Source organism: Electrona antarctica (genome assembly GCF_951216825.1).
Source record: "Electrona antarctica genome assembly, chromosome: 2".
NCBI lineage: Eukaryota > Metazoa > Chordata > Actinopteri > Myctophiformes > Myctophidae > Electrona > Electrona antarctica.
Genome location: NC_136807.1, coordinates 28,376,758 through 28,404,045, shown reverse-complemented (window position 1 = coordinate 28,404,045; position 27,288 = coordinate 28,376,758). Strand labels below are relative to the sequence as shown.

General features: G+C 42.7%; 1 protein-coding gene across 1 annotated transcript in view; it reads left to right on the top strand.

Annotated features, from left to right (window-relative positions):
- The first annotated feature begins 3,881 nt into the window (after positions 1-3,881).
- The window catches only part of LOC306932775 (cyclin-dependent kinase 17-like), a 60,061-nt gene continuing 36,654 nt past the window's right edge, over positions 3,882-27,288 (top strand). Inside the window, exons 1-2 of the mRNA XM_079514696.1 lie at positions 3,882-4,285; positions 22,078-22,242. Of these exons, the coding sequence (XP_079370822.1) occupies positions 22,113-22,242 (130 nt within the window). The 5' untranslated portion in view covers positions 3,882-4,285; positions 22,078-22,112. The remainder of the gene's footprint in view (positions 4,286-22,077; positions 22,243-27,288) is intronic.

The window sequence follows — 27,288 nt, the reverse complement described above, 5'->3', positions numbered from 1 at the left end:
CTCGATACTGTGGTTAGTTCGTAGTATTGTAGGCTCGGGGATCGTTTGGTCGCTACAGTATGAAGAAGGAAACATGCATCTGTCCATGTGTGTTGCAGACGTTATGCATTGTAGCAATGCCGATCCGGTGCATATGTGTTTAGGCAGCGTTCCGTTCATCATGTTTTTTTCCGAGAGACAGAGGAGAGCCCCCATCTCGCAAGATCCTCCTCCTGGAGAAACAGGAGGGGAGGGGGAATCGAGTATTATAGTGTTGGGTGAAATGTCCGAGGTGGAAAGCCTGGTGAGGCGAGGTTAGGTGAAATTTGATTATTTTCACACACCGACTAGATCGGCATGGGCGCATCCATTTTACACTGGCTTCTACACGTAAAGCGGCCCGCCCTCCTGTTTTCTGATCACGTGAGCGGGACTAAGCAGCAATGACAGGGGGATGGTTCTTCATTGTCCGGGTGGGTAAAAAGATGAATGAAAGTGATTAGAACGTATGGATACGTGGTTCGCACCGGACGTTTGATTAATTGATAACGTATTGATACGCGATTAGCGTTCGCTGTGTTAATAACTGCTAGCATGCATAATGTCTTCAGACTAGGCTTTAAATCTAACATGAACAGTTGAGTGGGTCAATGTTCATTCAGAGAATGTCTTCCAACCAATTTGTGTCGTCCAAAGAGGATGATGCGATCTCTCACCACACAACAGCAAATTGAATACTGGCCATTTCCTTTGTGCTTCACCAACTTCCAGGAGAATGTCTCTGGATTGAATTTCCACAGGCCATTGAATAATGTGATCCTGGTTTAGCCACCAAATATGTACAGCTCTCCATTGTAGGCAAAGGCTGAATGATACATACGTCCTTCTGGAAGGAGCTGTGCAGTAGGAATGCTCAGCCAGTGGTTGGTCTGTGTCGAACAGTGGGGAAAATGGTTTCTGTTGTTTTTACCCCCAAATACAAACATCTTTGTACCAATGATGGTGGCAGAGTGTCCTGAGGAAGCAGTTGGGGGAGTGCCTCTGGTGTTAATTAAAGACCAGACCATTGCAGTGGTGTCCAACTTATAGATGTCATTAGTAGTGTTGCTAGGCGATGTTACGCTGTACCCTCCATGGATATATATGGCCTTCCCTAAGACACAGGTTGAGTGGTATTTCATCAGCTTTGGAACATTCCCAGAAACCCTGGGCTCGAACCATCTGTGGGTGTCGACATCAAATGCATGAAGAATTGTACTAAACGATGGAATTCCATTTGCCGATTAGTCATAGTCGATCCTCCTCCACAAATGTAGATTGAAATTTCTATAAGCATAGCTGATCTGCACCAGCACATGGAGGGAACCTCAGGGTGACATTCCCCTCTTTCAGATGTCACAGGGGGCAACATAATCCAGCGCAGAGCCAATGTGTTGAAGACATGCACTTCAGTCCGAACAATCGTGTCCTGGTTCAAGTTTCCTCCAAAGCAGTAGACCTCGTGTCCAACTACCACAGCACCATGGAAGTATTTATCTTTTCTTCCATTCAGATATACCATCCAGTGAAACATTTCACTGGATGGGGATCGAGAGGAAGAGAGAGAAGGGCGAGAGAGACAGGGTAGAAGGGATGGAGAAGTAGAGAGAGAGAAGGGTAGCTTCACCTAAGCCTGGAGCTTCACCTGTCCAGGCGGAGATAGAGCGGCGGTGGCGGTGATTACTTGCGAGCCTGTGCTGTGCTTGTCTTTTGTGGGAAAGGAGATGCAGTGGCTTGCAGATCTGGTCTTTTTAATTATTATTAGTGATGTTATCCTGATTCACCATGTACTCACCAGGCTCTCCCTCTCTCTCTCTCTCTCTCTCTGTCTCTTCCTCTCTGTGGGTCCACTTATCTATTCAGAGGGAACGGTCACAAAATAAAGTTATTCTGAGCCGTCACCTTTGGCTTTATGATGAAAAATTTCCATCCTGATGGGAGTGGCCTGGCCTCTTCCGGGATGGATAAGAATGTCCCCCCCATCCACAGGTCACGAGGTCACTGAATGGTTTGGTCGGGTGGAAACCTAATCTCGAATTATTTTCAATATTCAAATTCAGAAATAGCTAAAATAGCAGATCGTCAAGATCGTGCAAATGATTTTAACTGAGAGACACCAATCTGGGTGTAGTTGACAAGATTAGCAGGAGAATTTGTATGAAATACAAATTATATCATATAGCATAATTTTTTCCAGTAAAATAAGAGAATACATTTATCATCTTAAATTGTGTCTGCTGCTTTTCAAGTTTCAGTGCTTCCAATTTCACTTATTTATCCTTCATAGTTCATACTGTATGAGTTCTCTGTTCTCTCTCCTGAAAACCTTTGCAGCTTGACTAGAGCCAACATAAATACAAACAGTTACAATACCATACCACAGGGTGGCGATGAAGACTGCACACAGCCTGTTTTGTTAGTAGTCACAATTACTGCAACAGTGAACACTGATGCTATAATTTAATTGTATGTCTGTGCAGACTCTGCTGCTTAGTTCTGTATACTATGTAATCACTCTGCTCCATGCATCAGTGTGTGTGTGTGTGTGTGTGTGTGTGTGTGTGTGTGTGTGTGTGTGTGTGTGTGTGTGTGTGTGTGTGTGTGTGTGTGTGTGTGTGTGTGTGTGTGTGTGTGTGTGTGTGTGTGTGTGCATGTGTGTGTGCGTGTGTGCGTGCGACAGACGACAGACAGACAGACAATGCAACCACTGCAAACATGATGATGAGGTGGAAGCTTTCTAACTGGCCACTAGTAACCAGACTGTACCAACCAGCCGATATATACAGTACTTCCCATACATCAGTAGTTCTCAAACTTTTTCATATGTCAAGGACGCCTGAATTAAATTAATGTATTGTGTACCCCATCTGAAAATGCTTTTCCTGAATGAGCCCTAGACCTAAAACTAGAGTGTCTTTTAGGAGTGTGAACTGGCCAAGAGACATATAGGCATACATAGGCATATAAACATTCCAGCCTTTCCAGTAACAACAAATACAGGACAATAGCAATGGCAGACACATAACATCCAGTTCAATGATCCAGTTCAGTCTGGCCCCCAGATATGGGAGCTGGCCTTATGCAGCTCATCTAAATGAGGTGCACTAATGAGGTGGTTCTCAACCTGTGGGTCGGGACCCCCAGGTGGTGGTGGGGCAGGGAGGAGGGTCCCAGATGACAGTACAGGACTTTTTTCTTCCTATTTTCTGTATTAAAAGACCATTCATTAACAAACTATAGCCTACTATAAAACCATTGCCCAAATTGTAATAATAATAATGATATAAGCAATTGTGAAAATGTGGAATCTGTGGAACCGATTCAAACAAAATGTAATTTACCTTGTCAGGGTAGGGGTCCCCCATTTCAAATATGATTATTTCTGGGGGTCGCGGCCCGTATGGTTGAGAACCACTTAGCTCTGATCCATAGCTCTAATGCTTTATGCGTTGCAGCTATGGACCAGAGCTAAGAACCACTGTACTAATGCCACTGGCAAATAACCATGATGTCCTTAAAAAACAGGGTTATAACGCTATGAGTGATATCAGGGTATTAAATTCCACTAATTTTCCCAGCATAAATAATTCACCTGGAATTCGACTGGGGTACATATTTACAGAGAACTGCCCCCAAAACCCATCTCACACACACACACACACACGCACGCACGCATGCACACACACACACACACACACGCACGCACGCACGCACGCACGCACACACACACACACACACACACACACACACACACACACACACACACACACACACACACACACACACACACACACACACACAGCCCCTTGCGGTCTTCTGCGGGATCACATCACGCCACAGTACAGTGATTCCACTCGGGGATCCACGGCGATATGGCTGCTGCTGCCTGCTGGTCGGACGGACGGACGGGACGGGACGGGACGGTGTTGTCATTGTCAGCGTGCGACACGCACGCACACACAGACACAAATACATGCACACACACACACGCACACAAACGAAACCAATGCAGTGAATTAACGAGTCAACAATGAACTCACCAGTCGAGGAGCCAGGGGATTGCGACACACTCTCTCTCTCAGCAACCCGAAACAGGGGATAGATAAGACTGCTTTAATAGGCCATCTATTGTGATTTACAGCCAAGTACTCTAGTTGGACGAACTTGTCGCAGTGAGAGGATACCGTCGGGCTGGATTATCATTATTAATATCATCACATATAGAAGAGGAGACATAACAGTCTCCTACATCAGAGCTATTTACCAGGTCAGTGCTTGCTTTCCCACTTTTTACTGTATCTGTGATTCGATCTTGACATTGATGCTAGGGGCAGAAAGAAACGGTGGTTAAATATAAGGTTGTTGTTGTTATTAAGATAGCCAATGAACCTGACATTGCAGTCGTATATGCTGTGGGTCTGTGTTGTTGTTGTTGCTTTTCTTATGGTAAAGCACAATAACGTGCATTTCCACACAATGCAGCGGTTCATTTATGTCGCATGCTTTTTTTTAACTCCCAAAATGTGGACTAAATAATCCAACAGAAGGCTGCCTGCCTGTCTGTCTGTCTGTCTGTCTGTCTAGTGCCTCTGTCTGTCGGCGTCTGTTAACCCGCAGAAATCGATAGTAAAATGGATTGTAATGTACACTAGTGGGTCGAAACGGGAATGCGATACATGCTATTAGGTAGAGTTTCTCCCACACTGCATGGGGTTCCTCTGGAACTTTTCTCTGCCCTGCACGACTCCTCCTCCCGGGATACAGGCGCTAGGAAAACACGGGGAGAGGAACTGACCAAAAAAAACCAAAGGCCCTTTTTTGCAATAATAATCTGTCAAGTCTCGTTTGTTGTTGGATTTCCGTGACATGTATCATACAGGCACGCCACTAATGTGCTCTTTACCCTGCCGAGTAATAGAGAGCTCGAATATGGATTATTGTCACCATAGCCAACAGTTCTGTTCTGAAATGGGACAGTCCAGTTCTTGTGTTGCAGTGTTGTCGATATAGCCGATAGCAAGGCTGCACTGTAGGCAACTTACACCAAATCGTAGTCATTATCATCAACTCGTTAAACTTCAACGTTTCTTGCGGCAGCGTGGTGGGAGAATCGCTGAGCATATACATTATTTATCACTCTGTCAATATGGGATTATTGGAAATGGAAATAATGCGCTTGGACGCAATTTGCCCTTACTTGTCACGTAGGCTACTGTACTGTTGGTGCCATTAAAACATCATCATCATTACAACAACAAATTGCTTTATGGAAAGTTATATTACTCAGTCATAGAGCTGTAATGTGTCTTCTTTTGTCAAAGGTCATATTGCAGACCACTTCAGATCCACCTTTAATGTATCGTCTGTTGTGATTATATTGTTTTTGATTATTTATTACTCCACATTATCAAACATATTTGACAAATAATGGGATATACTGTAGATGCTGCATCTGGTAGTGCAGCTGTTTAGAGAGAGAGAGAATGTTACAGAGAATCTTCCAGCTGTGTCCAATGTATTTTGAATATGACCCAGTTATGATCTTGATCCAGGGCTAAATAATGAATTTAATGGTGATGTCTCTGCACTGTCTGTGACCCCTTGTGGGCCCACCCTGTGGGGCCCTCCTGACGTCCTAGTGTTGGGAACCTTTCGGATTTTATTCTGGTTCCTTAACGACTCCCTCTTATCGGTCTGATTCTTTAAAGATTCCTGTTAATGATTCCTATTGGAGGGTCCCAAATAGACCCTTAGTAGGTCTGTAACTCTGAGAGTTATGGTGGTCCTTGAAAATTTAGAACCATGTAGGCTATTGTAATTGTACAGCAGAAGTGAAGTCTACATGCCAGCTCCGTCAGTGTGATAAAACCCGGTTCCAGAGATGGTTCCAAATGTGAACCGATTCTGGTTCCTCCGATTCTTCCGGTTCCGGATCCCAACCCTACTCCTGAGTCCTGAGCCACATATATATATATAGAAGTGTCTATTTGTACGTCTCTAAATGTTTTGATGAATTGAACAAGGTGGACCCTCTTGTAAACAAGTGTAATGCTTAATTGGGTCGTCCACTCACAGTTAACAGTCTTTGTATTGAGTTTGTGCTTGAAATGTACTGTAATTCTGCAAACTGTTAATAAATATTTCAATCAATCAAAAAAAACATCTACAGTGATCTGGGAAAGATCTGTAAAGATTTTGTGCCAGGGGGACTGGTGACTGTTAACATTTTACAAAAGTATTTAAATTATTCAAGATTAAAAAAATAATAGCAGATGTACAATCTGTAGAGCGAAAGTATACAATAGGGTGACGGGTCAAAGTAGTTCAATGGATTTGGATGCTATTAGCTTATTTTATTGGGGACCCCCTGGAGCCCTCTCCCTCCCCCACTTTGTGAGCCACTGCCCACTGTGTAGACATAAACATAAACAACGTCTCTTTTTAGTTCCCCCCAGATCTTCAACACTTCCATCTGCCCGCTCTTTGTCACTCTTCTCGTAATATATTTGCATTATGTTTGTCATGTTTTCAGTTGTATTGCCATACATGGCATCTTCTCCTTTCCTTCACCTCCCCTCTCTCGCCATCATGTGATTCCATTTGTCCACTCGGATGTAAATTAACACCAAGGGTCAGTCTTACTGTGATGTTCTGTAAGGAATACTATATTGGGGAGGAGCCAGTGCACTTATTTTTGTTTTATCTTGTGTGTGTGTGTGTGTGTGTGTGGGTGTGAGTGCGCGTGTGCCTGCATTTGTTTTGTAGTTGGGCAGATTTGTGCATTACTCATGCATGTTCGGGCTGTTGCGTCCAACGGTTCTTTACTGTGTAATGGCTATTAAATTGTGTTATATTGTAAGTAGGCCAGTGGTTCTCAAAATGGGGTCCAGACGGGACCCTCTGAGTTCTTTGAGGGGGTTCAGATTCGGAATGGACCCTTACAGGCATGTAACTCATTTGGTTCCATTTTGTACACTGTTAGAATTATGGGTGTCCTTGAAATTAAAAAAGTGTGAGAACCCCTGATGTAGGCTGGGTGCTAGACCTGCTACATGTGCACTGTAAAGGTCTCCACACACCGGGCGCGAATCGGATGCGAATTCGGATTTTTAGCGGCGTTCGGTTTTCCGAAAAACACGGCCGGTGTGCAATCACCTTAACTGTTAGACATGAGATTAAGATTAAGGCTGTCCTCCGCTAAATATGTTCTTAGTCGACTAATAGGAATTTGTCGTCGAACTGATTAGTTGACTCAATCAGCAATTCTGTAAAATTGTGTATGCTGCATACAGTCATACAGAGATTAGCCTTTTTCAGGTTGCTGAGGTTGAGAACTGAACATTCTTATTTCACAATGAGCAGTGAGGGGCTCATTGAGAAATATATGCACCCCTTGAATCACCTGAAAGGGTTTGTTTCTCAATAACGACTGTTCATTATCCCACGTTCATTACACGACTACTTCAACCATTTCACAGAATGTATAACAGCAAAAAATATTGTGTTGATTTAAAAATGATTTCATTGCTTCTGCCAAAGAAAATAAGGAACCCCTCCAAAAAAAGTTGCTCACATACTTTGTCTTGCGCAACTGTTCTCGCCAACTTGGCCACAGCAAGACGTCTGGTCAATGTGTTTCAATGAGAACGCATGCGCAAAAACATGTTCTTTTTGCCAAATACAAATCTTCACGTGAGTGTCCGTGTGCAGCCAGTGCGAACAGCTTCGTTCATTAATAACATGGAACGTGAAGAAAATCAGCGTCTGTGCGCTTATGTTTGCACACTTGGTGGGTTAAGTGTTAAATTACACTTGTGTAGCAAATGAGCTGATGTACTCTGATTTGATCCAGGTCCTCTGTCTTCTGATTAGAGCTGGGCGATATGACGTCAAATCAAATCAATATCACCATTAGAAAAAGCAACAGACACTCAGAAGTAAAATACAACAGATGATCCAGGCACTCAGGAGTAAATACTAGGAAAAGCCTTTATTTATTAAAAGGCAACTGCAGCAAGTTTCATCCTGATTTCGCCCTGAAAGCTTTTCCTCATTTTTACTCCTGAGTGCCTGGATCTGTAGTTTTTTTCTCATGTTTGATCTGTGAGCACCATTGATACTTTTGACTATTGTTACCTTTTTATGTCCTCTCCTGTGAGAACCTAGTTATGAATTTATTTTTGCCACTATCATAAATAGTGAAAATTGCACATTTACAAGCTCACAACGCATCGGCTATTTTCACTATTGTTGTATATGTAATTGAACAATGAAAGTATAAGAGTGGTTAATCAGACTAATTGGAAATAAACCGAAAATCTATTGGAATTGTTTTGTGCCGATTCGTTGATGAATAAGAAAATCTTTTTGTTTTTATTTTCAATTTTTCACAAAATACACATACCACCTGCCCACAACCCTCCCCACATACAAACCCACATATACTGTATAGAAGACAAGCATAATAATGAAAATAAAATACAAAAAACTAAACAAAAAGGAAAACAAGAACAAGAAGAGACAAATCTACTATATAGAAATTAAGTTGTTTCTAGAAGCAATAGATCTAGACTGAGATAGCTGAAAATAACTAACCTACTGTATAACATGTAACAGGTAAGGACAATCTTTCCATATAATTCAAATACCGGACCACACTTTGGGAACGACTGGGCTGGACAACAGGCACAGTAGATCTTTATCTTGTGTAGGCTTTATCTCCTTTTGAGGTATAGAGCATTGACGTTGGATGCAATTTACACATCCTACCTGTCAAATAAGAACTGTGTTCCAAAAATTCCACAAATTATCCTGACGGTTTTACTCATAATTAATTATGCTGCATATAAAGAATCAACTTTTGGTGGCAGTAGAGTGGTAGAATGAGAATTTCCCCATGCTTGTTCTATATTTGGGTGGTATCGGCAGATCGTTGTCGCTCCCCCTAGTGTTGTGGCTGTGGGTGTCACTCACTTTGGAGAAGTAGTTGGTATAATGAGGGTATATTGAAGGTATTGTGTCTGTAATGCAGCTGGTCCTAGTTGTCTCCAAGACAATTCTCTCTCTCAAGGGAGACAAAATATAGTAACCTTGGACCTTGAACCTTGAGAGATGGAGAGAACACTGGGTATGAACCAGGTTAACCAAGAGATAGGAGGACAGACGGTATGGCACTCTGAAAGGTCACAGGTGGGCATGTGACAACTTGACTGAGCCACTTTGCTGATGGAAGTGTGTGTGTGTGTGTGTGTGTGTGTGTGTGTGTGTGTGTGTGTGTGTGTGTGTGTGTGTGTGTGTGTGTGTGTGTGTGTGTGTGTGTGTGTGTGTGTGTGTGTGTGTGTGTGTGTGTGTGTGTGTGTGTGTGTGTGTGTGTGTGCACGTCTGCTCAGTGTGCACTGCACTGTAAAAACCTAAGTGTTAATGTAACTCTTTCTCTGGGTTAGGGTCCTTTGGTTCCATTTTACACTCAACGTTAAATGTGTTAATCCTAACCCATTTATCAGTTTCAGTGTTATAGTGTTACAATTTCTTTGTCTGCTCAATTTCATCACTTCCAATTTAATTTGTTTATCCTGTATGAGTTCTCCCTCCCTCCCCTCCTCCTCTTTGATGAAATTGGTATCCCAGCCCGATTTTCATTGAGAAAAAGCACTCTTTAGTTCACTAAAGAGCTGAAGACTGGAGAGATGGCGGGGACTCACCCCTGTTACCGAACAAACCGTCCTTATTAATGATTAGTATTACTATCAGTCAGAATATTTAGAGCTATTAAACACTTATTATGACTTACACTGAGGATTGTATGACACACAGCTAGCTGCAGTTTGTCTATACAATGTGGTGCTGTTGCATAATGATCCTCCATGCGTCCATTCATTGCTGTCTAAAATAACTGATGAGGTATGGTTGGCAGAGGAATCCCAGGCAGAGGTGGCCTGGCAGGAATGGTGTGCCAGCACTGCCGACTGTGCCGCAATGTCGCCTGGGTAACTGGTAACCCAAGCACTGTCCCAGTGGGCTTAGCAGGATACAGAATCCAAAGGCTCCAGGTTCGATCCCAGGGACCCAGGCTCCTCCTGCCTATCAAAACTCTCCTTACTGGCCTAGCGGCATGTGCACTTAAGCCAAGATCCAGAATGCCGCAGAACGCTTGGTCTTCAACCAGCCAAAATGCTCACATTTTTCCCCCTCCCTCCATTGGCTCCCGATTGCTGCCCGTAGAGTACAAAACTCTGATGCGGGCCTTCAAAGCATCCAAAGGTATGGCACCCCCATATCTTCAAAGTCTGATCGGAACCTATTTTTGATGTATTTGATGTATTACCATGTGTTGATCTTGCTTACTGTAAGTCACTCTGGATAAAGAGCATCTGCTAAATGCCTAAATTGTAAATTGTGTCAAAGTGTCTTTGAGCAAGACACTGAACCCGTAACTTCTCCCGATGTGCAGGTTGGTGCCTTGCATGGTTTCCTCCGCCATCAGTGTGTTAATGAGTGAGTGAAATATATTGTATATAGCGCTTTGGAGGAAAGCGCTATATAAATGCAGTCCATTTACCAAATGGACTATATCAATGCAGACCATTTGGTAACTGGTAACTGGTAACCCAAGCAAGCACTGTATGAAGCTGGTATGAAGTTTCTATGGTTGAGTTTTTGGAGAGGGCGAAAGAGAGAGAGATGAATGTTAAATTGTCTGTCTGTCTGTCTGTCTGTCTGTCTGTCTGTCTGTCTGTCTGTCTGTCTGTCTGTCTGTCTGTCTGTCTGTGTGTGTCTCTCTCTGTGTGTTGGTTCTTGATCATCAACTCAGAGAGGAGAGTGCTGCGGTTCTTGGCCTGGGCCTGTAACCTAGCAACCCAAACGGTGTGTGTCTTGAATAAATCACAGCGTCCTCCGTCCTCCTCGGACACACACACACACACACACACACACACACACACACACACACACACACACACACACACAGGGAATGCCTGCTGACTCACTACTTTTTCCTGACGTTTTTACGCCATGGCTCTGCGAGAGGCTGCCTGTAAGAGGGTCGGTCAGTCTGTCTGTCTGTGTATCTGGGGGTGCAGGCCTATTTTCCGACATACCAGGAGTCCAGCTATTTCTGGACTAATTATAGCCATTCTTGTGATCATTTGTGTGTAGTAGTCCCTCCACTTTTATGCTATTTGCAATATCTGTACTAAATTCTGAATGGCAATTTGGATGGACGCCGATCCTGTGTAGTGTTGCCATGTCTGCTTATTATAAGCAACTTTGGGTTGTTTTTTCTGTAAAAGTTCTTGTAAATATTGGTAGTTCCGGTTCTTTTTAAAGTGTAGTTGCTTATTTCAGCTTGCTTTCCTAATGTTGTTGAAATGAGTTGTTCTCAAACATTTTCATGTCAAGGAAATGATAATAAAAACCTTTGTCATGCTCTACCAAGGTTCTACCTTGTTCTGTCATTTTAAACTTATGTTTACAGTAGCATGTTGTACAGTAGAATACAGTACAGTAGGCCCAGTGATGTCTGCTTTCAAACAAATCAAACTGTACCCGTATTTACACACACTGCCTATCAATCTTATGGCGAGTGAAGCCTGATTTATACTTTGTCAGGGAAAGGAGTATAAATTAAACTCGACTGTGGGAGTTGTGTGTCATTCAGAGTTGAGGCTAAACAATTTACAATTTAGGCACTTAGCAGACGCTCTTATCCAGTGCCACTTAGAATGAGCAAGGTAATCACATACTGTACATAGAATGCAAAGGGGACTGTATAGTGCCTCAGGAAACTACGATCACAGGCAAACAAGAACCAGCGTTATCTAGAGAGTGTTTTGGGACCCTGCACACATTTGTATAGTAGTAGTACAGTACCTTTTAATAAAGGTACTTTATTTATACACATTTCTCATGTTTTTGTTACTTAGGCTTGTCAGGCGTAGACTGCCCCTGGCAGGAAAATAAACACTAGCATCAATCTAGACAGAAGGTGGCATGAAGTGCTACAGGGAGAGTGAAGTGCTAGGGGGTGAGTCTGAAGAGCCGAGTCTTCAAACAAATTTGGAGGGAGTCTGAAGTTCTGACTGCAATGGGGAGTTTGTTCCACAGTTTGGGAGCCAGGAGGGAGAACAGTCTGGGACATGTGGAGCATTGTCCTGGGTGTTTTAGAGAAGGTTCCAATGGCTTTCCTCCTGTGTTGGCTGATCTGAGTGAGTGAGAGGGGTTGTAGGGTTCTTTCATGCCTTGAATGTAAGGTATTGGGGGTGCCATGCCTGTGGTTGCCTTGTAGGCCAACATCAGTGTTTTGTAGTCTGCAGGCAGAAATGCAGGGAGCGAAAAAGGGGGGAGATGTGAACATTTTGGCTGGTTGAATACCAGGCGTTCTGCGGCATTCTGGATGGTTTGTATGCTATTGTCTCTCCATCGCATTGCGAGGAAAATCTTTCGTTTTTTCATGGTTATTTGTGTGTTTTCTTGTGTACGGGACGGGTACATAAGAGTAAATTAGATAGGCTATTGCATTTTAGATTTGAAGTTTTATAATTGTGATCGGCAAAATAATTCAGTGTTTTTAATGGCATCTGTCTTTTAAAACCTGTGATTATGCTGAAAGTTGAATAAACATAAACATAAATTCATTTTTGCTCGGCTCCTCAGACTTTGTAGCAACATTAAACAATAAATGCTGAGCTTAGTGCATACTGGCCTGTGGCCTATAATTAGCTGTTGGAACTTGGAAAAGTACAGTGTCACAATTATTTTAACCACATTATTTATACTTTGGCTATTCAAAATATAAAATAATAATAATAATATATACAAGCTCACTTTGTTCTGCGCTGTGTGTGTGTGTGTGTGTGTGTGTGTGTGTGTGTGTGTGTGTGTGTGTGTGTGTGTGTGTGTGTGTGTGTGTGTGTGTGTGTGTGTGTGTGTGTGTGTGTGTGTGTGTGTGTGTGTGTGTGTGTGTGTGTGTGTGTGTGTGTGTGATGTCTATATGCATGGCTATTGGCTATGCATGTGAGTATGTGTTGATGGTCATTTTAGCCTGGGTTTATCTGGTTATTGTGGTTAACCTTAGTAAAAACAGACCCAAGTTACAGCCGCATTTGGACCACTTTTTATGTTTTATGAGCTTGTAAAGGAGTAGAGTAGTTCACCCAAACAATTACATGTTTTCTATAAATTACACCCCCCACAAATCCTTGAATTCATGGAATCTTTTTAAACACATTCCTGAGCCAAAACTTTGATGACAGGGTCATCGGTCAGTACTAGTAGTAGGCTTGGTAGTAGACTCCGCCAGTCATCAAATTATTGGCGTAGGAATACAACAAAAACAACAACAAAAATCTTCAATAATTCAAGGCTTCATGGGGTCTGTAATTGATAGAAAATAGGTCATTCTTTGGGTGAACTACTCCTTTTAATCTGCTATTTCTGGCAAGTACCAACCCCCCCCCCAGAATAGGCATGCTGGGGTTCAATTGGTAATTAATGAGCTGTGCATCCCTACACCAGATGTCAATAAATTGCACACATTTTTGCACAAATTCCTGAATAACTCCTCCTGCCTCGGGCTGTCAAGATCATAAAATGTTAATCTTGCAGCCATGTTACTGCGATTAACAAATGTATTTTAATTGTGTTTTTCCATTGAACCTAGGAACAAATACGTAAATGAAAATTACATTTCTGTTTGGCTTCTAGGGGCTTTGTAAACACAAATCTCACAAGGCTGGGCAAGAAAAGAAAGAGTGATATACCTAATAACTTTATACTTTCCACATTTTGTTTATAGCGGAAATGGCCAATCTACAAGCTAGACACAGCGCTTTGTGTAACCTTGTAGATCGGCTATTTTCTTTTCAGATATTTGAAAATATATGGAAATTTTTCAACATGGAAAACGATTATGATTTGAATAATTGCAATTTGGTAATTATGTCATAATTGTGAGAGGGCATACTCCCTCCCGCCAGGTCAGTCACACAGACGGAATCCAATCTCCATGTTGAAGGCTCCTTTTAGCCCTGAAAAGTCTGGGAACACATGCAAATGAGGGGGGAGGGAGATTCGTTCCCCCGCTGATTTGATCCATGGTCTGAAATGAAAGAGAGATGATGCCTGCCTCGATCCGTTTCTCTCCACCAGGCTGAGATGTCCTGCTTCATATGCACGCACCACACACGCAGCACGCACGTACAGAGCTGGAGGACCTGAGCTGTCCCGTTTTGCACACGTCTCTGTCTTTATTTATTTCTAATTTATTTTCCATCGCGTGCCGAAAAAAGCAGATCTACAAGCTAATGCTTGTGGAGCTTATAGATCTTTTAGGCGTGCTGCTCCACCGTTGTACAAATGTATGCTTCTTTTCTAATTCACGCACCAAATGGCAGTTGATATAACATCACAATAATTCTAACCACTTTAACATATTTTATCCTTTGAGATAGATATGCAAGACATGAGTTTGTAGATTTGGAAAAATCACGAAAATGTGTGCAACTGCAAATATAAAATATATTATTTTTTACTCAAATATTTGCTTCTGGACTGGAGGCTATATCAGAGAGGTGATATTAACTATGAATACTTTGCATCCGTGAAATAAATACGCTTGCTGTCCACATAATGCAGATGATGATGGCTATGAATTCCTTCAGATGTGTGCGTTCGTTCCACCGACCAGGGACTGAACGACGGACACAGAGAGACTTGGTGAAAGGATGAATGGCTTTTGTTGTTAAAGCCTGCAAGGTTGGAACACACAAAGAGAAGGGCAGCAGGCACTCTGTGTGCGTGTGCGTGTGCGTGTGTGTGTGTGTGTGTGTGTGTGTGTGTGTGTGTGTGTGTGTGTGTGTGTGTGTGTGTGTGTGTGTGTGTGTGTGTGTGTACTTGTGAGGACCAAATGTCGAAGTATAATATGAGAAATGGAGGTTGTGAGATACTTTCAGATTGGGGTTAGTGTTAGTGGTTAGACATTTAGAGGTCAGGTTTAAGTGTTAAGGTTAGTGGTTAGACATTTAGAGGTCAGGTTTAAGTGTTGAGGTTAGTGGTTAGACATTTAGAGGTCAGGTTTAAGTGTTAAGGTTAGTGGTTAGACATTTAGAGGTCAGGTTTAAGTGTTGAGGTTAGTGGTTAGACATTTAGAGGTCAGGTTTAAGTGTTGAGGTTAGTGGTTAGACATTTAGAGGTCAGGTTTAAGTGTTAAGGTTAGTGGTTGGTAAATGGTAAATGGTAAATGGTGCATTTATATAGCGCCTTTATCCAAGGCGCTTTACATAGATTGTGCATTACATTCACCCATTCACACACACATTCATACACCGAATGTGCGGCAGAAGCCATGCAAGGTACCAACCAGCACATCGGGAGCAATTTGGGGTTCAGTGTCTTGCCCAAGGACACTTCGACATGTAGCCAGGAGGAGCCGGGATTCGAACCGCCGACCCATGGATCATTGGACGACCTGCTCTACCTCTTGAGCCACAGTCGCCCCCTAACCCTAACCCTAACCTGGTTAGACATTTAGAGGTCAGGTTTAAGTGTTAAGGTTAGTGGTTAGACATTTAGAGGTCAGGTTTAAGTGTTGAGGTTAGTGGTTAGACATTTAGAGGTCAGGTTTAAGTGTTAAGGTTAGTCATTTAGAGGTCAGGTTTAAGTGTCAAGGTTAGTGGTTAGACATTTAGAGGCCAGGTTTAAGTGTCAAGGTTAGTGGTTAGACATTTAGAGGTCAGGTTTAAGTGTTGAGGTTAGTGGTTAGACATTTAGAGGTCAGGTTTAAGTGTTGAGGTTAGTGGTTAGACATTTAGAGGTCAGGTTTAAGTGTCAAGGTTAGTGTTTAGACATTTAGAGGTCAGGTTTAAGTGTCAAGGTTAGTGGTTAGACATTTAGAGGTCAGGTTTAAGTGTTAAGGTTAGTGGTTAGACATTTAGAGGTCAGGTTTAAGTGTTGAGGTTAGTGGTTAGACATTTAGAGGTCAGGTTTAAGTGTTGAGGTTAGTGGTTAGACATTTAGAGGTCAGGTTTAAGTGTCAAGGTTAGTGGTTAGACATTTAGAGGTCAGGTTTAAGTGTCAAGGTTAGTGGTTAGATATTTAGAGGTCAGGTTTAAGTGTTGAGGTTAGTGGTTAGACATTTAGAGGTCAGGTTTAAGTGTTGAGGTTAGTGGTTAGACATTTAGAGGTCAGGTTTAAGTGTCAAGGTTAGTGGTTAGACATTTAGAGGTCAGGTTTAAGTGTCAAGGTTAGTGGTTAGATATTTAGAGGTCAGGTTTAAGTGTTAAGGTTAGTGGTTAGACATTTAGAGGTCAGGTGTAAGTGTTGAGGTTAGTGGTTAGACATTTAGAGGTCAGGTTTAAGTGTTGAGGTTAGTGGTTAGACATTTAGAGGTCAGGTTTAAGTGTTGAGGTTAGTGGTTAGACATTTAGAGGTCAGGTTTAAGTGTTGAGGTTAGTGGTTAGACATTTAGAGGTCAGGTTTAAGTGTTGAGGTTAGTGGTTAGACATTTAGAGGTCAGGTTTAAGTGTCAAGGTTAGTGGTTAGACATTTAGAGGTCAGGTTTAAGTGTTGAGGTTAGTGGTTAGACATTTAGAGGTCAGGTTTAAGTGTCAAGGTTAGTGGTTAGACATTTAGAGGTCAGGTTTAAGTGTTGAGGTTAGTGGTTAGACATTTAGAGGTCAGGTTTAAGTGTTAGAGTAAATAAGAGTTATTCAGATTTGTACTGAAGGGATAGCCCCTTGAGATGCAGCATCTCATTTTCAAGGGGGATCCATGAAACATGAACAAGATACATAAGTTGCACAGCGATGTCTCTCACACACCAGAAAATAGCAGATCTACAAACTCACACGCTGTGAGCTTGTAGATCTGCTATTTTTCGGCTTTTGTCTTAGGGTTACTGAAAGTGGCCAAGAGGCATTCATGAAATTGCCGTCTCCCTCACAAGTATGGTACTTCAAACGTGTGTGTGTGTGTGTGTGTGTGTGTGTGTGTGTGTGTGTGTGTGTGTGTGTGTGTGTGTGTGTGTGTGTGTGTGTGTGTGTGTGTGTGTGTGTGTGTGTGTGTGTGTGTGTGTGTGTGTGTGTGTGTGTGTGTGTGTGTGTGTGTGTGTGTGTGTGTGTGTGTGTGTGTGTGTGTGTGGGGTTAGGGTCACTCAGCTCTGCTGGCCTAGAGGTACAGAAGTGATTCTACGGCAGAGTATTTCTGTCCTCGTTCCATTTCCTTCCTGCTCCTATCAAAGCCTTTATGGCTCAGGAGATCACACTTCACATACACACACACGCACGCACACACGCACAGGCACATGGCTGCACACACACAAACACACACAGGCACACGGCTGCACGCACGGCCGCATGCATGAGCACACACACACACACACACACACACACACACACTGTGACACACATAAAATGTTTAAAACCCTAATCCTCCCCAAGCCTAAATGATTCTTAGTTACGTGCCGGAGTCGTTGTGCACCAAAAATAGCAGATCTACAACCTCACAACATGATGGTGTGTCAGTTTTGCACCGCCGATATAAAAAAGCAGATCTACAAGCTCACAAACATGACACACCATCATGTTGTGACCTTGTAGATCGGCTTTTTTATATTGGCGGTGCAAAACTAAGTATAAACATCCAACCTTACCCATAAACCTAATAACCTCTAAATGCCTAAGTGTAGGCCAATATTTCTGAGTCATAAGTCATATGTCAGGGGCTTTGTCACAGTACCTGACCCGTTGTACAGTACTTGTCTGTCTGTGTACCTTTTGTGGCCATATAGAGATCTCAGTCTGTATGTGTCAGTCCTTGTCCCTTATATTGGCATGCATCTATGGCCCTGTGCGTAGCATTTGGATCTGTGGCTCTGGACAACCAGATCTTCCATATATGCTATATATTATGGGCATATCGGGTGTGGTTATGGTTTCTGTCTGAGTCATTGTGACATGCCTGTATAATTATGGGCATACTGGGTTTGTTTATGGTTATGTAGGAGTAACGTCCCATGGCTGTGGCCCGTCCGCCTGGTCGACCTTCCATTAGCCAATCGTAAATTGAACCAACTAGCCCTTACCCGTTGTGAGATATTGCCCCTAATAAATTCATTATTAATTTATAATTTGTTAAATTGGAAAAAGGGCTTCGTTAAGACCTCCATATTATTATGGTCAATGCCTGTGTGGAAACTAAAGTGGGAGTGATTGGTGCAGGCGGTGAGGAGATACAGTGGTGTTTCTGACACACATTCAGACAGACAGACATTCAGACAGACATTGACTGAATTATAGTATGATGACTCTACTAGGCTAAATCAGTGGCAACATCTGATTTTTAGTCAAAGTGCAAAGGGAAATATGAAATGTGCAAGCATGAAGGGTAGTTTATTGGATTTGCCATGGCATGCATTATATTTGTGCAAAGTTTGGAGGTAATTGCACAGCTGGTGTGCCTTTAGGGGTAGAACGAATTAACGATGGACGCCTTATTAATTCTTACTGTAGGAATTAGGATACGACACACGCAGTGACACACGCAGTGACACACACACACACACACACACACACACACACACACACACACACACACACACACACACACACACTGGAGTTTTTAGAAATATCTTTGGAGCTTGGGCTAATGTGTAAATCCCTCCGCTGACATTGTTGCTCACACTGCAAATGCACCAGGTCAGTGGAAATCGATGGATTTAGTCTTCCTGACTGTGCTTTTTCCCCCCAGCTTTGTAGTAAAAGCACTGCATGCTTGTCCCTCAAGGAAACAGTCATGTATAGAAACCTGCATTCCCTTAAGATATGTTCACACTGACGCGACAGCCCAAAAAACGCCAGATTTATGGCCTGTCCAGATTGGAATCGGACTTGTTTCTACACCAAAAAAAAAGAAAACTCATGGAAACACTTTTGTGAATCACATATAGTTGTTTAAATAATAATCACGTCTTATCTGTGACAGCTAACTGAAATCTGTGTGGAGATGCAACATCAGCCTTTCTCCATGTTTCTGTCGTCGTCGTCCCCCCCCCCCCCCCGCCCCTCTTCAATATTTGAAAACTTTTACCTTTAGCTTGGTACCTACTTGTTCTGCTCTTTTTAGTTTTTTTCCCTCTACAACAAATCTCTTTGTCGAAAATAGACGATTTATTTTCGGCTAATGTTCCCCCCAGAATATTGATGCTAGGGTTCAAGTGGTTAATGCAAAAAAAAAAGAAAGTCCCTATATCACTATATCCCTATCAGTTGGTGGACTCGCTGACCCCTTGTTGAAGACCCCAGCTATGGCCTCTCTCTCTCTCTCTCTCTCTCTCTCTCTCTCTCTCTCTCTCTCTCTCTCTCTCTCTCTCTCTCTCTCTCTCTCAATTCAATTCAATTCAATAAATAATGCTTTTTTGGCATGACATGACAAGCATCCTATATTATATATAGTAACATATGATATACAAAGATAATGCTTGTCATAACAAACTACACAAACAAAATCAGAAAATCAAACGGACATTATATTAATGAATCGTGTGGAGGTATATGGCCATTGTCCGTCATTGTTTTTGGCAGGCTGCTACACATTTTGCTACCAACCTTGGAACATTGTGAGCTTTCTAACCTAAGTAGGGGATTGCTTGTGGGCAGTCAAAATATGTCTTTGTGTTTCTATTACCGTATTTTTGTGAATTTGGGGTGGCATACTTTCTTATATCCTTGTATTTGTCACATGCAGTCAAGAAGTGGAGCTCTCTCTCTCTCTCGCTCTCTCGCTCTCTCTCTAGGCCTGTCACAATTATTACATTTTCGCCTAATAGCAATTACTTGAGATAATCAACAATATTATTTTGCACAGATAGTCATATTATCATTTCCATCTTGATTTTTTTTCCCAAACATTTTCTAAAAATAGCAGAACTACCAGCTTCCGCAATTATATTTGTTTTGAAAAGTATATCATTAGATGTGTCAAATGTGTAATTTATTTGTATAAATAAATTGTCATATATGGTATACTATATGCCCAGTGCAATTTGTGATTTTGAAGCCCGAAAACCAAAACGCAGAAATATTAAAATTGTATTCAATATGTTTGTTTCCATGTTCAATGCCAAAAACACAATTACATCGTTAATCGCAATTACAGTGTGTGGCAATTGATCGTCAACTTAAATGTGTAATCGTGACAGCCTTATCTATCTCAATCTCTCTCTCTCTCTCTCTGCGATGGTGTTTGCGTTTGGGTAACCACATGCTGCGTGAGCAAACACAACTGGCTGCACTGCGGTGGTTTCCAAGCACTGTGTGAAGACGGATGATGCCTTCTGAAGATCAATGGAACAAGGCTGATTATTGCTGCTGATAATGAGGAGGAGGAGGAGGAAGGCTGCATGGTTGGAGCCCGACCCAGTATGGGTTGTCAGTGGTGTATAAGTAACCAAGCACATTTACTTAATACTGTACTTAGTACAATATTGAGGCATTTGTACTTTACAATTTCCAGTACTTTTACATCTACTCCGCTACATTTCAGATCCAAATATTGTACTTTTACTTTTACTCAGCCCTATATTTATATTCGGCTATTTCAAAATAGCCGATCTACAAGCTCACAATGCGTTGCGATGTGACGCATTGTGAGCTTGTAGATCTGCTATTTTCAAAAATATTTGTATACTTTAAAAAACTTGAAATGAGTAGTTTTCCACCACTGGTGGTTGGAGCTCGACCAAGCCTTCGCTTCCATCCAGCCTTTTAACCCATTAAGGCCTGACGTCGAAATTTAAAAAAAAAAGTTTTCTAAATCATGACAATTTTCGGAAAGATTTGAGGCACATTTTAACGATTTTTCAAAAATAGCAGACCTACAAGTTCATAGCGCGCCACTCGGTGGCGCGCTATGAGCTTGTAGATCTGCTATTTTTCAATAGCTAAATTATAACATAATGTTTAAAACACCAAAAGGGGTTCCCGCCCTAAATGGGTTAATGGTTAATGTGGTTAAACGCTAACGTGACATGGATGCGTTCCAGGTCTCAATGGATTAAGTCCTAGTCATACTCATTGAGCTAAACGTGGCAGACCAAACAGTATGGTTGTCTAACCACTTGTGTCCACAGCATCCTTAGTCTGAGGGGAACGTTAGCCAAAAATCGCCGATCTACATGCTCACAATATTGTGAGCTTGTTGATCGGCTATTTTTGCGAAGGGATTTGGTGTGGACGGAATAAGTACAATTGTAGCACAAGTCCAGGCATTGGTTCTCAAAGTGGGGTCCGGGGACCGTCAATGGGTCCCCAACAAAAGTAGTTAATGTAGCATCACAATCATGATTCTTAACCACTTTATCCATTTGGCTAGTCAAAAATAGCAGATCTACAACCTCACAGGGATATCTATTTACTCGTGATTCGTGACCCATCCAATTAGTCACAAATGGGTCCCCAGACTCCCCACCCATTGTTGGGGAAAACAGTGATCTAAAGACTATACAGCTCTTTTAAGTGGTTATAAGTGATTATTAGTAAATGCAGAACGTTATCTGTTGTCTAATGGCTACACCATCGTAGTGAGTCCAGTGTGTATGTACAGTATGTCTACAACAGCAATATGTGCCTTGTGTCCTTGCTTCTTTAGATTACTTTTATTGACTCTCTTCAGATAGGACAATGGAGGGAGACGGACAGGAGAGCAAAGGGGGGCAAAGGGTGAAGTGGAGCACTTCATGACATGCATGCAACACCCATCATCAGGGGGCGTTGCTCGCGTTACTCACTTTTATACTCAGTGGTGTACTCACATTTATTTACTTAAAAGTAAAACCAGAAGTTTGACCAGAAAGGAACAGAGCCTTCATTAGTATCATTGGTAATGATGTGTCAAGGAAGAGGCCCAATTTCTTTCCAATATGGCTGCTTGCCTATTAAATCGTCTTTGTCGGGTGGAAACCTGTTCAAAACTGTTACTTTTTCAGACAACAGGATGTTTCTGCCCCGATAGCAACGATATATGCTTTGAAATATTAATAAATAATGATGACATTGTTCCCCCCCACAGGCCTGTGGGCCCCTGGTGGTCCCGGTGAGAAGAAGATGGACAGGATGAAGCTGATCAAGAGGAGGCTGTCCATGTCTCTACGCAGCGCTCGGCCCGTCGATGACTCCCTGTCCGAACTAGCCGAACAGATGACCCTGGACGAGCCGGCTGCCGCCAGGGACAATGGTGAGCGGCACACACACACACACACACACACACACACACACACACACACACGCATGCGCGCACGCACAATTTACAATTTATTTAGCAGACGCACTTACGAAGAGTGAATTACAGTAAGCAATGTAAACACAAGGTAATACATCAAATGCATAGATAGATTAGACATAGTAATGTAAACCAAGAACTTATCATCAGTCTAACACACACACACACACACACACACACACACACACCCACGGACACGGGGACACAATAGAGAGCTTGACAACATTTCTCCAAGTCATCCTAACCCTCATCATAGCTATCTCATCATCATCATCATCACCCTCCTCGTTTCACTTTGCATGGGACTGATGATGACACGTTAATACGTTATCAATCATCAGTTATTATAATACATAATCCATGTGGTTGCTGTCAGGCAGAAACCCCATATGTCCGTATTTCAGGTTTTTATTGTTTTTTCCCCCCATAAATGAATGCCTTATACTTCATCATACAAGAGTGTCACGCAAGAGTAGTGACAATAGCCGATCTACAAGCTCATTGTGGGCTTGTAGATCGGCTATTTTCACTATTTTAACAAAGGAAAGGACTTTGGACATACAAGATTTCTACCTAACAGCAACATCATTAGAATGGGCTAGGAAGAACATGACAGGAGGAACATGCTGTGTTTCCTTTAGCACAAATATGCACATGGTTAGAGAGCCCTCCCCCGCGGGTAACCCAAGGTTCCAGGTTCCATTCCGGGCCTCAGCAATAATGTGTCCCTGAGCAAGACACTTAACGCTGGCTTATCACTGCTCCTAGGATGGGTAAAATGCAGAGGACAAATATACAGTGACAATATATATATATATATATATATATATATTTATTATTATTATTATTATTATTCACAAGAGGCTATCTGAGGACTTCTATGTGCCACCTGCTGGTCGTCTTGAAGTAATGCAGCTCTGCTTGTGGAGAATGCAGAGGGCTCGCGTGTGTGTGTGTGTGTGTGTGTGTGTGTGTGTGTGTGTGTGTGTGTGTGTGTGTGTGTGTGTGTGTGTGTGTGTGTGTGTGTGTGTGTGTGTGTGTGTGTGTGTGTGTGTGTGTGTGTGTGTGTGTGTGTGTGTGTGTGTGTGTGTGTGTGTGTGTGTGTGTGTGTGTGTGTGTGTGTGCATGCGCGTAGTAGTGGACAAAGTGCTCAACTCCAGTACTTCAGTCAAAGTATAGATACTCCTAGTCCAATATTACTCAACTACAAGTGAAAGCTGCTCTGTCAAAGTTGTGTTAAAGTGCTGGAGTACTTTTTTAGTAGAAGTATTCAAAAGCACAGGCTTTTAAAATATACCGTACTTGTGAGTCGTGAGCTGATGTAGATCAGCTATTTTCACTATTTAAATAGGTGGTTAATTCATAATGTACTTTTATCCCTTCCTAGAAATGTAGTGGAGTCTAAAGTAAAAACCCAAGGGGCGATAGGGCTTTTACTTTTGCTGCCCCAACCCTGTGGAATGCACTCCCCAATGCTATCAGAGAAGCCCTCCACCCACCGCTCTGAAAACCCACCTCTTCAATATGGCTTTCCCCGGCTAACTGCACACGTCTTTCTTGCCTCCCCCACCACCTAAACGAAAGGCAAGCGTCTTTTTGCTACTAGTAGTATCGTATCCAAAAATACAAATACTCACGTAAAGTGCAGACATCTGCACATGAGTGTACATGAGTACACTGGTACTGAAGTAAAGCTACTTTGTTACTGTCCACGTGCGTGCGTGCGTGCGTGCGTGCGTGCGTGCGTGCGTGCGTGCGTGCGTGCGTGCGTGCACGTGTCCTATCCCGGCACCAGCCAGAAAGGAGGTCAGATCACAGAGCGATGGGAGTTACCTCTCCCCCATCAGCTGCTTCAGAAAGAAAGAAACGGTGAAAGAGAGAGAAAAGTCCTTGTGTTCAAATATACTGTGTGTGTGTGTGTGTGTGTGTGTGTGTGTGTGTGTGTGTGTGTGTGTGTGTGTGTGTGTGTGTGTGTGTGTGTGTGTGTGTGTGTGTGTGTGTGTGTGTAAAAGCAAAGGCTAAGCAAAATAAAGGCGAAAGCCACAAAAAAACATATAAAAAAAAAAAAGTAGCAGGTCCGCAATCTCGAAAGCGCGGCAGGTTTTGAGCTTGTAGATCCCGGTTTTAACATGAGGTTTCCACCCGACAGAGACGGTATCTAATTCATACTTCGTTTCACCAGTGGCTCTCAAACCTTTTCATGTCATCGACCCCAAATGAATATATTTGGCCGCGGACACCCCCATCTGAAAACACTCTGTGCCAGCCCAAGGATCACTCCATACAAGATTTGTCTTGTTAAAATGTTTTCAAAAATATATTTTTTGTAGATCAAAGAAGTTATGTTGTCGGTTGGAATCCTCATTATGTCCAAAACGGTTACTTTTCAGGATGAATACATCGACTGCCATGGACTTTTCAAATCCAACTGTTCACTGCCATGGACTTTTCAAATCCAACTGTTCACTGCCATGGACTTTTCAAATCCAACTGTTCACTGCCATGGACTTTTCAAATCCAACTGTTCACTGTAATGGACTTTTCAAATCCAACTGTTCACTGCCATGGACTTTTCAAATCCAACTGTTCACTGCCATGGACTTTTCAAATCCAACTGTTCACTGCAATGGACTTTTCAAATCCAACTGTTCACTGTAATGGACTTTTCAAATCCAACTGTTCACTGCAATGGACTTTTCAAATCCAACTGTTCACTGCAATGGACTTTTCAAATCCAACTGTTCACTGCCATGGACTTTTCAAATCCAACTGTTCACTGCCATGGACTTTTCAAATCCAACTGTTCACTGCCATGGACTTTTCAAATCCAACTGTTCACTGCCATGGACTTTTCAAATCCAACTGTTCACTGCAATGGACTTTTCAAATCCAACTGTTCACTGCAATGGACTTTTCAAATCCAACTGTTCACTGTAATGGACTTTTCAAATCCAACTGTTCACTGCAATGGACTTTTCAAATCCAACTGTTCACTGCAATGGACTTTTCAAATCCAACTGTTCACTGCCATGGACTTTTCAAATCCAACTGTTCACTGCCATGGACTTTTCAAATCCAACTGTTCACTGCCATGGACTTTTCAAATCCAACTGTTCACTGCCATGGACTTTTCAAATCCAACTGTTCACTGCCATGGACTTTTCAAATCCAACTGTTCACTGCCATGGACTTTTAATGTTTTATATTGATTCAGTTTGAGATCACGCTATACTACTGTCTTTCAGCATCTCCATGTCTAGACATAAACAGGAAGTGGTTGGTCTGTCAGTAAAGATGTTCCCCCCTCGTTGACTTCAACGATAGCTGAAAATTTAACACCCTTTTATCTTGGATTCTAATGAATCCCATATTCCGATTCTAATCAAAACAAACTTTTTTTATGTCCGGTTGCATCGCTGGTCGCGGTTAAAAAAAATCATGCCTTGCGTGGTCTGAGATCCTCCAGCAATAGGATTGCTTATCTGTGAGCTAACGTCTCGTTAAGGCTCGGGTAAAATATCCTTGACACATGAATGGACAGACACTGAAACAGTCATGGCAGTCAATTTATAATTCAGAAACGGCAAAAGTAGCAGATCTACACACTCAAAACATTCTGCTTCACGCCGTGTTTCGAGCCACGCTTTGAGCTTGTAAATCTGCTACTTTGGATGCCTTTCTGTGGTGCTGTAGTGTGATCCAGTAAGGCTTTAGTTTACGGAATAAACCCCACAAAAAGTTAGAATATGGAGATACAAGGTTTCTGCGCGACAGCAACGTTATGTAGGGACTTGGAAGGTGGAAGCTTAAGGGAAGTGATGTAGGGACTGACTGAGGAGAGATATTAAACTTTAACCACCTCTCTACGTCAGACCTCCCTCTCGTTTTCTGTCTTCCTTTCCTCTCTCTCTCTCTCTCTCTCTCTCTCTCCCTCTCTCTCTCAGTAGGTTTTAACAGCTGGCGACAGCCAGACGAACTTTCCGGAATTTGTCTAGGGGACCCGGCAACTCCCGGTGATAGCAGGCGAACGACCGATAGTCGAAAAGTGGGCGGAGGAACGTCGCCCGAAAATATAAAAATAATTCATCTTTTCGGGCGATAACGGGCGATTTGGTGATGTGTCGGCCGATGCTCGCCCGCTGTTAAAACGCACTCTCTCTCTCTCTCTCTCTCTCTCTGTACATATCACATCATGACTGTGCCAGAACAACTCAGGCAGCAGCACCAGAGAGAGAGATGAGTGAAAATGTTCCTCACATTTTGTCGGTAGAGAAGTGCTAATTAGAAATGGTGTGACCTTGGTTCTGTTCTTTCCATGTGATTATCGGGGGAGAAACTGCAGGTGTCGTCTGAGGATTTGAGTTTGAGCCAAAGAGAAAATAATCCTCATCCCCCCGAGTGATCTTTTACAGTAGAGGAAAATTGGGGATTATATGGAATTTAGGAGGTGTGTGAAACATGCTCACTGTGTGTGTGTGTGTGTGTGTGTGTGTGTGTGTGTGTGTGTGTGTGTGTGTGTGTGTGTGTGTGTGTGTGTGTGTGTGTGTGTGTGTGTGTGTGTGTGTGTGTGTGTGTGTGTGTGTGTGTGTGTGTGTGTGTGAGAGAGAGAGAGAGACGCATGAGCAGTACGTATAATCTTTTCTTTAAGATATTTGAGTTGGGGAGTCACACGCAGCAAATTTGGGTCGTTGGAATCTGGAGTCAAACCCGCGACACGCTCTCAGGCAGCATTAACAGCCTAGGTGCCTAGACAGCTACACCAGCCGTCCGGGCCCAGTACTGGTGTAGCCTAGACAGCTACACCAGCCGTCCGGGCCCAGTACTGGTGTAGCCTAGACAGCTACACCAGCCGTCCAGGCCCAGTACTGGTGTAGCCTAGACAGCTACACCAGCCGTCCGGGCCCAGTACGTCAAATCTGTAGTGGAAAGTAACTGAGTACATGTACAATTTTGTGCTACTGTATTTTTCACTACTTTTACTTCTGCTCCACTACATCTCAG